The following is a 13111-nucleotide window of genomic DNA, read 5'->3' as shown; positions in this document are numbered from 1 at the left end:
CCTATGGGTACGTCTTGAAGCCATATCTTTTGAGTTTTTGGGCAGTTACAGTTGCTTTCTAAGTTGCCTACACTCCTTATTAAACCATGAGTGAGAATTTCTTAGTTTCTTTATGGGGTGGGACATGGGCACTTTGAAATACAATGCTAGCTGTTTGAATGAGTGAGATTTAGTGGCTGTGACTGAGTTTAGGCCTTTTTCCACAGCCTGCAAGTCATCTATTGCAGTTGTATATTCTGGTAGAACAAGGTTGGTGTGGTGGAGAGTGTTCTCCCGTGTAGCTAGATGATGCCATTTGAGGGGACGTTTACCATTTGATAGTATCACTTACTGGGTTAGCTGGTACGAGTGGGGGACATTGGACTGACTATACCACAGAGACAATAAGCTAAGACATTAGGGATTATGGCCACTCTCTAATCTCCCTAATTTCCATGTCCTTGATATTACTCCAAAGCTTCAGGCCTATCAGAGCATTATTAATGCAACTAATTCTCTTGAATGTAAATGCCCCTGTCGTGTCAGATTTGGTTCTACCGTTAGCTACCCTTTGCCCAAACTCAAGGGTCAAAGCCTTAAACTGGAGTGCAACTCAAGACCATTTTCTCACTGGGGCTAAATCTAAGCATGGGCTAGGCCACTCTTTATCTTCTTCTTTTGATATGCAAACACCATCCCTATCCAGGAGTTAAAAGGTGGCATTGAAGTCACCTGCCAAGAACAAGTGGTGGTTAGGGTTCCTCTCATCCAGATGGTCCTCGAGTGTCTGCAGGGTTTCGGATTGCTAACCACCCTTGGTACCTTTTGCTTGTATATTGCAGATGTCTACGGTGGTGCTCAAGTAACCCTTTATTCAGATTCCTAAGATGTACGGGTATTTGATGGTCAGCTGGCCAATGGTGCAATAGAGGGTGATTTACGCCCAGATCAGCAGGCCACCAGCAAGATGCCCTTGCTGGTTGGGGGTAGCAGACAGACAATAACTCGGGTACCTTGGTCTATAGGCTGGCTCGGTGCTCCAGGTTTCTTGCTATATGCAGATGTCAAAATCTTCAATAAACGCATTCAAATGTGTCAGGATACATTTTGATTTTAGATCAGCCAGATTCCAAGAAACTACTAAAAACTTAAAGCCTCGGGTGGGAGTGACACACTTGGATAAACTGAGTTCGAGATCGCGGGGTAATCGGCATCTATCACAAGGACCGCAAAATCTACATTAGGGACGGCACCATGGTTCCTGGATGTATACTCAGTCCCCTCTGTGGTATGACATCTGTTACCCAAAATTGCTTCATCGATTTTTTCTGTCAGCAAGGGTTGTGTTGGGTCCTCATACATTGGATCTGTTGGTTTGAAGATGTTTTGAACTTTTGAAGCCAAGGTACTCTGTATATACAGTCAATCAATTTCCCACAGGACCGAAACTATTAGGAAGAGGGGAGATTTGCAAAGAGTGTGACAGCCTGCTTAGTGTTGGGTGGTACTTGAATTGGATGTTGGACCCTACTGGTGGACTAGTTCTTACATCGAGAGTCAGCAAGCTGTCAACCAGACTTCCATCTACCAGGGTTAGGTCGATACAGTAAGTAGGTCGATTAGGGGTCTCACATCTTTTTGCCCTCAGGATGTCTTCCCTGATGACGGGCCTACATCCCCTCACGTAGCATATCCAGTGGATGACTTTATTCTTAAGTGAGTCCTCCCCCTATTGTGTTTTTTTTGCAATACACAGGGAAACAATTGATGCTTTGGTACAGGTATATACTGAGAATGTACCTGCTTTAATGTTATATGGGATAGATTGCAATTATAGAGTATAATGTATTGAATCAGGTCACAAGTTCACTCTGGAGATCATATTGAACTGTTAGGAAGAGTATGGCAGTACATACTCCTTGTTTAGAGCTTGATACGGTTGGAATATTATTCAGGAGATATGTACACTTATTGCAAACTTGTTTGAGCATGCAGAAGCAATAAACTGATACACTGAAGTTTAATGTGCATATGGCCTTATTATAAATTCTGAACCAATCTTCATGTATGTCAGTTGTAAATAATTCCACAAAACCTTTAATTGTACGAATGAAGAATTGTGATATTATGACCAACAACTAAAAAATAGGATTCTTGGCCATGATCCGGCGCCAGGCTAGGTGCTCCATCATTGCAGTGATGTGTTTGCTTTATGTTTCAAACTGTCAGTTCCAAAGGGCTTCCCTCTCCCAAATTCAAATGGACTTACTTTACCCCCTCTTCTTAAGATACTGACACATAGGGCATAGCCTGAGACCATTCCTCCTGCTAGCTACATACTTGTGTTGTATGTTCCTTTATGTGGCCAGTTGGCCATGCCCCATGTATGCTTCATGCAAGGCCCATCTGTCGGCAAAGCCATGTGTGCCTTATTCCTTTGTATATAATTGGTACAGGACATGCATATAGGCTGTGCCCCGTGTCTGCTACGTATAAGACATTGCCAAAAGCTATCCGATATGTGCCATATACACTGTATATTGTGAAAGGTAATGTACAAGGAAAGGCTCAGGAGTTATGGTTGCCAACCAACCATAACTAGAGATTTTCGATCTTTTTATATGTATACAAGTACATACACACTGCTGTGCTCTTTCTTTCATTCTTACTTGGGAAATTTTAATAATTGTTTTTTTCTCCATAAACAGAGAGAATACCCTATACCGAAAGATTTTGTTAGGAGAATGGAGTCACTACAACTAGACTGTGTTGCAGAACCATCAAGCTGCCAAATACCCGGTAACCGATAATTCATTAGTGAGATGAGATGCACCAGAAGGAGAAACTGGTGTTTTGATACACATCCTGGTAAAAGAATGAAGAAAAAGTAGCCTGCCTGGGTCATAGGATTAAAACGTTGTCTACAGACCGTTAATTCACTGTGCTTGTCTACAGACCTTTAATTCACTGTGTCTGCAGATATGCTGGCCACCAATTTGCTTTTACTCTGAAATCCTTTGGGTTGTCAAAAGTTTGATATCCAATGAGTCGATAAACTACTGACCTCTTCCCCATGAAAGAATATGAATATATATATATATATATATATATATATATATATATATATATATATATATATATATATATATATATATATATATATATATAATATGTATGTATGTATGTGTATGTATGTATATATATGTATGTATATATGTATGTATATATATGTATATATATTTCGTGCATTCCTCATGTTGTTTGATCTTCCAGACACTATGTACACCTTTGGTGTCTCCATGGAAGCTAGTGACACCCCAATGATTCCAGAGATAGATGTGTGTCCCTTTAAAAACACTTCCTCCATGTGGCAACGTTTAAACCATCCATGTTGTTTTTGTTCTGACCAGTATGCCGTTTGCAATCAGTGAGTGATTGTGAACATTAAATAGTGTTTGTAACTTGAGACTTGAGTACTCACTACTGTAACAATATTTCATTGTGTTAGTTTTGCAACTTATTTGATTATTGTAATTTTCATTGTCAGATACTACTTTTTTTGTGTATGTAAAACAACTCTAGGTCAACAGTTTCACCTTAATGGAACCCTTAGTATTTTTTTGTATAGTACTTCGACTTAACCATCATTCCACTTTCTTTGACATAGTTTTGACTATCTGATCAAACTACAGAGTGAGTTGAGGCAAAGGAGAACACACTTCTGTCGCAACTGAGGACAGTGTTCTGATGGGTAGGGAACACCTGCAAACTCCCCGTTGATATAGAAGGCTTCTCCTTGTTACTGTAAAGATCGCAGAAAAAGCCTCTTGTCTTTCAAAAGCAAGTTCTATTTTGTGGGTGTCTTTACTTTAAGTTACCTCATCCTATGTTTTCTCCTCCTGGACCGTGTCACTCAGGGCTTCAGCATGCATCGCAAATTCTATTTGTTGTTAGACCGAAGTCTGTCTTGCCAGTACATGTGCTGCTGTCCCAGGACCAGCCTCCTACTCAAGTACTTGATATTGACCAGCACTCGCACTTTGATGCATTCTGGAACGTGTGATTATAGGAATAGAGTAAAATATAGCTTACACCAGATATTGTCCCGAATTATGGTTTTGCAGTGTAGGGAACAGGGATCCAAAAGGCAAAAAATCCTTTACATTTTATCGTGCCTACTAGTAGGCAAAATTAAGCAAATTCTTCTTAGTCAATGCACTGTCAACACCTAGGACTCAAAAAGGTAATGTGGTTCATTAACCTGATTACCTTGTTCATAACTCTATATTTCTACATTGTGTTTTGGCTTACCACCTGCTCATATATTTTGGTTCTTTTGGCAGAATCTGTAATTGTGACCCGCTTCTGAAAATATGAAAGATTTGTTTTTCCTTCAGCTCCCTACCATTGCTAACCATGTTCTTTCACTACTTGATCCATGTTCTAGATCCTCCTCAGTCTTTGCATAGCTCTCAAGGACTTCTCACGACCAACCAAGTAGATGAATCTCAGTTTTCTGCGTGGGAGGCGAATGGGCCTGTGGAAAGTGAAGAAGATAACTACGAACTGGAAAGAAAACTTCAAGATGAACTTAGTTACCATCAAAGGGGCAGCCGCCTGGACCAGTTAGAAAGCCAGCCACCTGAGTTTTTTGCCGACAAGCCTGATGAGAGGAGCAGAAGAGTGTTCCAAGAAGCGTCGCATACAAGTTCTGCTCTTCAGAAAACTCTGCCGACATGCCAACAAAATCCTTTGAACCACAATCAAAATCTACACAGTGCTCCTGTGCACAGTGTGGATAAAGCTGCAAAGGGATATTTCTCACAGCCTGTGTTTATTAATTCCAAATTCCAAGGTGCCCAAAATATTGCAGATGGATTTCCAATGGTCACTAATGGGTTTGCCCCCTCAGGAGGGGCAGGCGACCTCTATGGACTTCATTCTTTCTCAGCCTACCCAATTTCTGAATCTAGCAGCCAAAGAGCTCCTGTGCCAGAATCTACATTTCTAGGGCAATTGCCTATGATGTACGAGTCTTTCTTTCAAAATGACACAATGCCAGAAATGGGTAAGTTGGCCATCCCTAATGTTTTGTCACGTTTCCAATCTTTTGTACTGATTTAGAGTGCACATAATGCGGTACCATAAAATATAATCAACTATTGTGAACTTTTTACAGGTGTAGTATGAGATAGGTAATTGTACTGTTGGTGATGCTTTGATTTTGAGAGTGTGCTGTATCAAATTGCCGGAAGTTTCAAGCTCAGTACTGTTCACTGTGGGACTGACTATCATTTATTGACATCGGACACAGAAACAACCTCATTTTCAAGGCAATACTGAACAGGATGTTTATGGATTAGGCCCTCCTTTGAAGGCCAAACAGAGCTAGAGATTTTTGAGAGACAATGTTTTCATTAGGAGGTACTCAATTTACTGAGGCATGATTTCAGCAGTTTGTTGCTGGAGCATAAGCGTGTGATGGAGAAATATCAGTTTTTGTCCGCGACTTGCAGCCACTGTATGGAGATTAGGCTCTCTGATGGCAATGCAAAAGCCCCAGGATAAGGCAGGATGTTTTTTTGTAATATTTTAGGTTTGTTCAGTGTGTGACACAGGAAGAGAAGTTTTCAATAGTCTGCATGAGCAAATAAACCAAAGCCAGTGAGCAAATATATCAAATTTCAGGTCAGACAGTGATCTTCTAAGTAATGCAATGATATTAACACCCAAGGAAAGGATTGAGTTAATCCGGAAATTAAAGCTTGCATGATGGTCATGCTTAACTACAAGGCGTGTGTTGTTGGGGACAAACACCCTCTAGTGCAACTTTTTGCTTTATGTGTTTATTGGTATGCATGCAGAATTGCGGGTGATCTATTATTCACCGTGGGCAGTGCAGAGGTCTGGTGGCCCTCTACATAGAGGTGAAAACCTATCCTAGAAGATTTCAGAAGATGGCATATGTTAAAGAGGGACAGGTAATGGTGTAACCCTGAGAGATGCTGCAATCTACTACAATATTGAAGCAATTTTGTCTCCAAAAACTCTGCAGCCGCTGTGTGGGGCAAAAGCTTTAACCATCCAAGCATGGGTCTGAAACCACAGGACACATGTATGATGAGAATATTATGATTTTGGATGCCAAAAGCTCCCAGAACTCCATTTAGAGTGTTGTTTTACAGTCCCCTTTGTCTAGATTGACAGAAGTTTGTTTTTAATTGTATACAGTGTGGTCTACATTCCTTGACAGAGACCAGTTTAGAGGGAGCTACATGTTTTTGACTTTAAGATTGGAATGTGGTCAGGTGCTCAGGAAGTCATCTGAAGCCTTTAGAAGAAGATGGTTGCCAATTATGGAGAGGAAATTAGAAAGGATTTCTCCATGGGGGTCTTTGAAGTCAGAGGGCATACTCTGAAAGACTGCTGTGAACTTATAGGTGAGGCTAGTTATGCAAGTAGTATGGAGGGCAGATTTGAAGGTCATTGGTCTTCCAAGGTCCGAAAAGATCCTAGTCCGCATATGATGGTGATAACTTGTTCTAAGCATGAACTTTTTGGAAGTACAAAAAAAAAAGTCCGGAGTTAGACTGCTTAATGCTGAAATTTGAAGAGACATATGGGAGTTAGATTGAGATTCCCAAAATAGTATGTGACATTTTGTCCTTAAAGTGGGTTGTCTATCAGTCACTCAGTTTGAGAAGAGGGTTGATGGCAAAGTGTAAGGGGGGTCTTTGAGTCACTTGCGCATTAAATAAAATAATTCCTTATGGTTTTAACAGAAGACCAGTTTTACAGACTGTACATGCAGCTTAGTTGCCTTTAACTGGCCTATCAACGTAATTGCCTTGTATACGAGAGATCTGCCCATCCTTATGTACTTTTTAATTAACTTATTTAAGGTTTAGAATCCCTAAAAAGGGTTAGCAGAGGATTACTAAAAACCAATTGGAGTAAATGGGAATACATTATTTACACAAACTTTGTGAACTGCATTTCTGCAATAGATGTAGTCTTTGACATGGTTAAACTTTAGGTCATGTTTGACGTGATGATTGCCTTCAGACCATGGTGGCTGGGGAGTATGTACCACCATACATGTGCCTGAGGAGTTTGCTTTCACTTGCATTTGCAGGTCAGGTGATGTTAGATCCTTCCTCACAAACTGCTGAGAAACAGAGTACAATGTAGACTTCGGGAATGTGCTGCCTCAGCACTCATTCAAATGTGACAGTGTCCATGATGACCCAAGATCTACCAGGCTAGCATCCCCTCTAGATCCAATCTTTCACCTTATCCCTTCAAACCCCAAATCCCTAAATGTCAGGCTACAGTGGTAATGGCCCAGGAGCCACACTGTGAAGGTAAAGAACAATGTGACATGCCACTGCTCAGTGGTCCCAAGAGGAGCGTTTTGCCAAGCATTTTTAAGATGAAGGAATAAGACTGAAGATGTTCAGATGACTGGTCCACGCAAAAAGGCCCACAAAGGCCTCCTGCTTACCCCATTCTCTCTACCACTAACTTTTATATCTGGTTTATATCTGTGCTGCAATTCATGTTTAAAATAAAGGCACCTTCCCCAGAGATTGCCCAACTAGAAATACATTTTCAGTGGACGGAAAAGAATCACAGTTCTTTATAACGTCACTCCACCTTGTCGCTCCCCACATTTTAGGGAACTTACTGAGTTTGGAGGGAACAGAAATTATGATCCTGTTAAGTTCCAAGAAGCCTTCTTAAGTAATACCTTGACATCTATTTCATCCTGGCTTTCTCTGTGAAGCAAACCACACAAGGTGATGGACGGAATGTTACACATTTGCAAAACATTCACCCCCAGTCACAGATCTGGCTTTAATCCATCGTTATTTTGCTCACCACACAACCCCAGTTCAGACATGGCCATATGCAAATCAGTCTTGACCCTGTGCCTCATGGGAACAGTCTAGCCCGAACTGCCAAGCCATGTCTTCCCTGGACCGGAATCAAGCATCCTAGGATCGGTTTTCTGGCTATCAGCCGTCATCAGCCAGGATAGCTTGACTCCAGTGGCGTAGTGAGCACGGGACCCACGTCTGGGCATATCCTTCCCACCTAGGGCGAACAGCAAAACACACAAGGTGATGGATGGAATGTTGTACATTGGCAAAACATTCACTCCCTGTTCGCCCTATGTGGGAAGGGTATGCCCAGACGTGGATAAAACCGAGATCTGTGACTGGGGGTGAATGTTTTGCCAATGTGCAACATTCCGTCCATTATCTTGTGTGTTTTTCTCTATGAAACAACTTTTCGTTTTCCCTTGGCTTTCTCTTCTTACACATTCCGCTAGAATGACGAAGTAACTGAAGGATGATTCAGCACAACCTAACAGTGAATGCACAAGGGGTTGTTTGGTTTTCCTAACTATCTCTTAGCAGTCCAAGGCACTAAATCTCAAAAGCCCTTTTGGTTTCTGGATCAAGGAAAATTAGGGTCAACAAAAAGCTTTAAGTGTCTTTGAGTCTACTTCAACGACGATGGGAAGAACAGCAAACAGCTAGAGGAAATCAGAAAGAAGGGCAGTGCTCTGGCCTGTAACATCAGGTCTCTTAACACTAAATTGAAAGGTTCAACGCTCACACCGATTCTTCAAGTGGCCCCAAAGGTTCTTCTAACTATCACCTATGAAAACAAGGCTCTTAAGGGGCAGGACAGTGTAATACTGGACAAAATGATACTCGAGGTGTATAGGTCAATTTTCCAGATACACTTTCGTTCATCTCCGGCCCAGATCAGACTGGAGTTTGGTATTTTTAAACAGTCACTGGCCTGAAAGGCGGCCTTTACGTTGTGGTGCCATAAACTAAAGGTGGCAAAAAAAAGGCTCCCTGGGCCATTACCTCTGATCCGAATTGGAAGCAAAGCATAGCTCCCTGGCATGGACCTATCTGTTACAGTCCTTGAGTATTCATGGTTTAATCACCATTTGGAACTTACCCATAAGCCACCCGGAGTTTAAAAACCTGGCTAAAGCAAGAACAAAGTTGTTGTCATTGCTTGAGGACAAGGACTGCCTGTCTCGACGCACACATGGTTCGATGACTTTTCATAGTTTTGCCAGGCTGAAACCACAGAGTTACTTAAGTGAATCCTATAGTGATTGGATAAAGGTACAGTTCCTGAAGTACAGGCTGGGAATACTACAAATCCTAAGTCACTATCCCCTATGAAAAGACAGGAAGCTCAAGACAACTGTCGGCTATGCGAGCGGGTCCAAGAAGATATTATCCAAATACTCTGCTTGTGTACCTCTCTTATACTAGATCAGCCGGAGCTCCTATGAAGAACATGGCTCGAACGAGGTCTAAGATCCTGCAGGGAGGCAGGGATGGGCTGACATTAACCATCGGACAATTGAACTGTGCAATGGTGTCATTTTTCCAGAGATTTAGGAAAAGGTCTAGGCCAGGGTTCCAGCAGACACAGGGGAGTTTGGGGACCAGCTTAAACATTACTCAAGTACAGCATAAATAGCTTAAACAGTACAGCTCGAAGTATTATATTTGCACTACTGACCAGCGAGGCCACAGACCTTGAATCATGTCCCCGGACGCTGTACCTAACCTCCGCCCCTCACCCCATACCTGTATACAGGCATTATCAGCCAGATAAAGCACTAACAGGATCATGCATCAAAGGATTTTGCGATCGCAAACGGTGCGATTCGCAAAAATCGGCCGTTTGCAATCGCAAAATCTGCATTTGGAATGCTTGAAGGGTAAAGGGCCTCGCAATTTGAGAATTCGCAAATATTTGCAAATTCTCAAATTGCGATTGCATTTAAGGAATCGCATTTTGCGATTCCTTAAATGCAATGCATGAAACTTTCAAAAATTGCGATTTCGCAATTAGAGGGAGCAAATTACCATGAGGGTGTACCTCATGGTAATTTGCAAAAACTTAGAAAAATGGACTTTTGTGCATTTTACAAAGTTTCATGTTGTGCACACACATGCCCTTAGGGCATGTGTGTGCACAACACATGTGCACAGATTGATTTCAGGGGTGCAACAGGGTGTCCTTTGGACACCCCTGCACCCTTGAAATCGCATTCTCAATTTGCGATTCGCTAATTGCTAATCGCAAATTGAGAATGTCTTCCCATTCATTCCTATGGGCCTCTAGGCCCATAGGAATGAATGGGGAGGTATTCCTTAATTGCGACTCGCAATTTGCGAGTCGCAATTAAGGAATATTAAGAAATCGCAATTTATTTCGCGATTTCTTGATGCATTGCATTTTGCAATTCCTAAATTGCGATTCCTTATTTTTCGCAATTAAGGAATCGCAAAAAGCAATATTGATGCATGTCACTGTAAGACACTTAAACTGCTGCACTTGCACTTTTCATCACTAACGTTCATTGCACCTTACTTTTTCTGTCTTTTGACGCTGCACTTAACGTCTGCCCCTCATCGTATTCCTCTATGCTGGTATTACTAACCAGAAAAAGTACTAAGGCACCTAAACTGCTGCACCTGCACTTTGCATCAATAACATCCAATTGCACCTTATTTTCTGCACTCGCTCCTTTATGCTTACATTGACTATAACAATCGCTAGTAGCATAAGTCCTTAACCCAGTGGAGAGGGAGGGAAAGCTCAGAAAATCTGCTTTACCTCACAAACCACTTGGCACACAAAGCCCCAGAGCCAATTCACTTTAAGTTACCAGGCAGGAAGAGAGCCCTCTTTCTGACATTTGTTTTCAAAGGCTTGGTTAAGAGGGTTTTATGCTTTTTAGTGATGATAATGGCATCATGTGCACTTTTTATGTATTTTACTGTATATTGTACTGCAATGATTTTAACAATCAAGCAATAAAGATTTACTACACCGAAAGCAAAAACACGATTTTTTTCAACTTCTGCAAAAAGCTGAAATACACCTCAACCACAGAGTTGATTTGCTTGTGGAAGGATATAGCTTTGTCAAATGTAAACCCCAAGTTTTCCACAGTATCCACTTGCATGCTGGGTGGGGAGACCCCTTCTGGCCAATGCACTTCTAGATTGAGATCGAAATTGTTGGTGAGCAGGCATGAGTGAGGTCTCCGCCCCCAAATGAGTATTTCCTCTGCGCTCCTCCATCTCCGCAGAGTCAAACACAACACTGAGCAAATTGCCCAGGGCGGGGCGTACATCAGGCCCCTTTCCCAGACTTCTTTAGGGTCCAGGGAACCCATCCCCCGGGTAGCACCACCTGAAAGGGGAACCGGTACCTCGTCCCTGGGCCCTGAAGACAATGAGTGGGCCCTGGGATCCTATCTCTGGGACCCAGAAGCACCACAGACCGCTCCCGCCACTAGCAGGAGCCATGAAAGTAGGGTGCTCCGGCCAGGCGGAAACAGGAGAAGCTGAAGCCGGCTCCCACGGAGGTGAAGGCAGGCGCCTGGTTAACCGGCCAGGCAGTACAAAGTTTGGTTCACTGATTTGCCCCAACGATTGAAGACACTGGGATGCACTAATTGATACCCGGGAACCCCATTAAAAAAAAAAAAGAAATGAAGGAACTCAGTGCGGCTCTCCCAACACAGCAGGAGTACTGAAAATTAAATATTCAGTGCTCGTCTGAAGGAGCTCCCATTAATGCCCCATGAGAGACTTGTTTCCATGTTTTCCTGTCGTTTGTGGTGCCCGTCCATTATTTTTAAGGAAGTGCTTGGGGCTGTAGAAGTCGTTGCCCCCCAACCATCCCCCCCCCCCCCCGCCCCTTCCAAAAGCTCCTGCAGAAATTCAAAAGTGGCCCTACATTTGTGGGGTCAAGCAAATAACGGACAAACCCTCCACCCCCTTCCCCCAAACCCCTCTCCGGCCAGGATTTTGACCTTTATTTTGTAGAACTTCTATGGCTGGAGCTTTTACTGTTAAGCCTGGAGTGCAGCAATCTGTAGTGACATATTCTTTGACTGCCCTGTATATGGTCTCTAAGTATATAAAAAAAGACACAGACATGTTATGTTTACTTTGATTGCTTTATTAACAATATATAGCTAACATTGTTTTTTGATCAATATTGAAATGCTTTCCTGGTAACAAAAATGTATTCAAACTTTGGTTATCGACTATAGTGAAATAATGGTGTTTTTTTACATGTGTATTATTAATCTTTTAATGGGGGTGAAGCTTTGGCAAAGCCAGTAGGATTGCCTTAAATTATTATTGTCATGCTGACCCCTTGAAAAAGCCAATAGGTTTGCCAAACATGTTGCCTTGGTGACCTATTGACAAAGGGTTCCTTTTCTAAAGACTGGACAACCATTTCTTGAGTGTTATTATTGCATTCCAGTGAATGGTGATTACTAGCCCACACCAGCTCCTCTGAGTAAACCTTGCACTGTTCTGCTTCACTACCCTGAGAAAGTCAAGTGCTACAACGGGGTGCTTGGTTTCCAGTAAAGGGCAATTGTGGACCTATCACCTTCACAGGCCTCCCATCCTGCACAACTAATAACCCAATTTCGTACACTAACTGGGCAGTGAGTTTTCTCGTGCATGTGATGAAGCACCTGTACTCATACCTTGTTATAGCACAAATGCAGCTGGGTGGCAGCTTGAAAGCACAAGCGGCAGTACCATATGGAAACCCATACACTATGGCAATCCCAACACACAGCCATCTGTCCTTCACACTGCATAGGGTACACACTTTACCTTAACATCTTTCCTGACGTCCTCAAAGTTGGAGTGATCTGCTCATTGCTGAAAATGGTCCTCCTAGACCCCAACTATATTCTGATCACCTACCTTCCTTTGATGGATAAGTTAATTGAATACGCAGTTACCCAGTTATACAAGGGAATTCAGACCATTGACCTTAGATAGGTTTATCAGGATTCAGGCACTATGCATCACAGAGACGCCTACCATTCAAGTGGTTGACATCCCTTTCAATATCACTGACAGTGCTGATGCCATCTCCTCATCCTCCTAAACCGCTCTGTAGGCTTCAGAACTTTTGTCCATCAATCCCTGGTTCAACAGCCGGGCCCCTTGAAAGACATTTGACAACATCGTATTGTAGTGGTTTACCTCTAGCTTGACCAGCAAGTACCAGTTCGTGAAAATGAACACAAAAAGATTAGAAG

At 42.4% G+C, this 13111-nt stretch overlaps 1 protein-coding gene across 1 annotated transcript in view; it reads left to right on the top strand.

The window, feature by feature from the left end:
* Positions 1–13111, top strand: part of RIPK1 (receptor interacting serine/threonine kinase 1) — a 231933-nt gene that overhangs the window by 185422 nt on the left and 33400 nt on the right. Inside the window, exons 8-9 of the mRNA XM_086965049.1 lie at positions 2688–2778; positions 4427–5047. Coding sequence (XP_086821175.1) covers positions 2688–2778; positions 4427–5047 — 712 coding nt within the window. The remainder of the gene's footprint in view (positions 1–2687; positions 2779–4426; positions 5048–13111) is intronic.

This window comes from Lissotriton vulgaris, chromosome 4_1 (genome assembly GCF_964263255.1).
Source record: "Lissotriton vulgaris chromosome 4_1, aLisVul1.2, whole genome shotgun sequence".
NCBI lineage: Eukaryota > Metazoa > Chordata > Amphibia > Caudata > Salamandridae > Lissotriton > Lissotriton vulgaris.
Note: the sequence above shows the minus strand (reverse complement) of the source record. Positions and strands in the feature narration are given on the sequence as shown.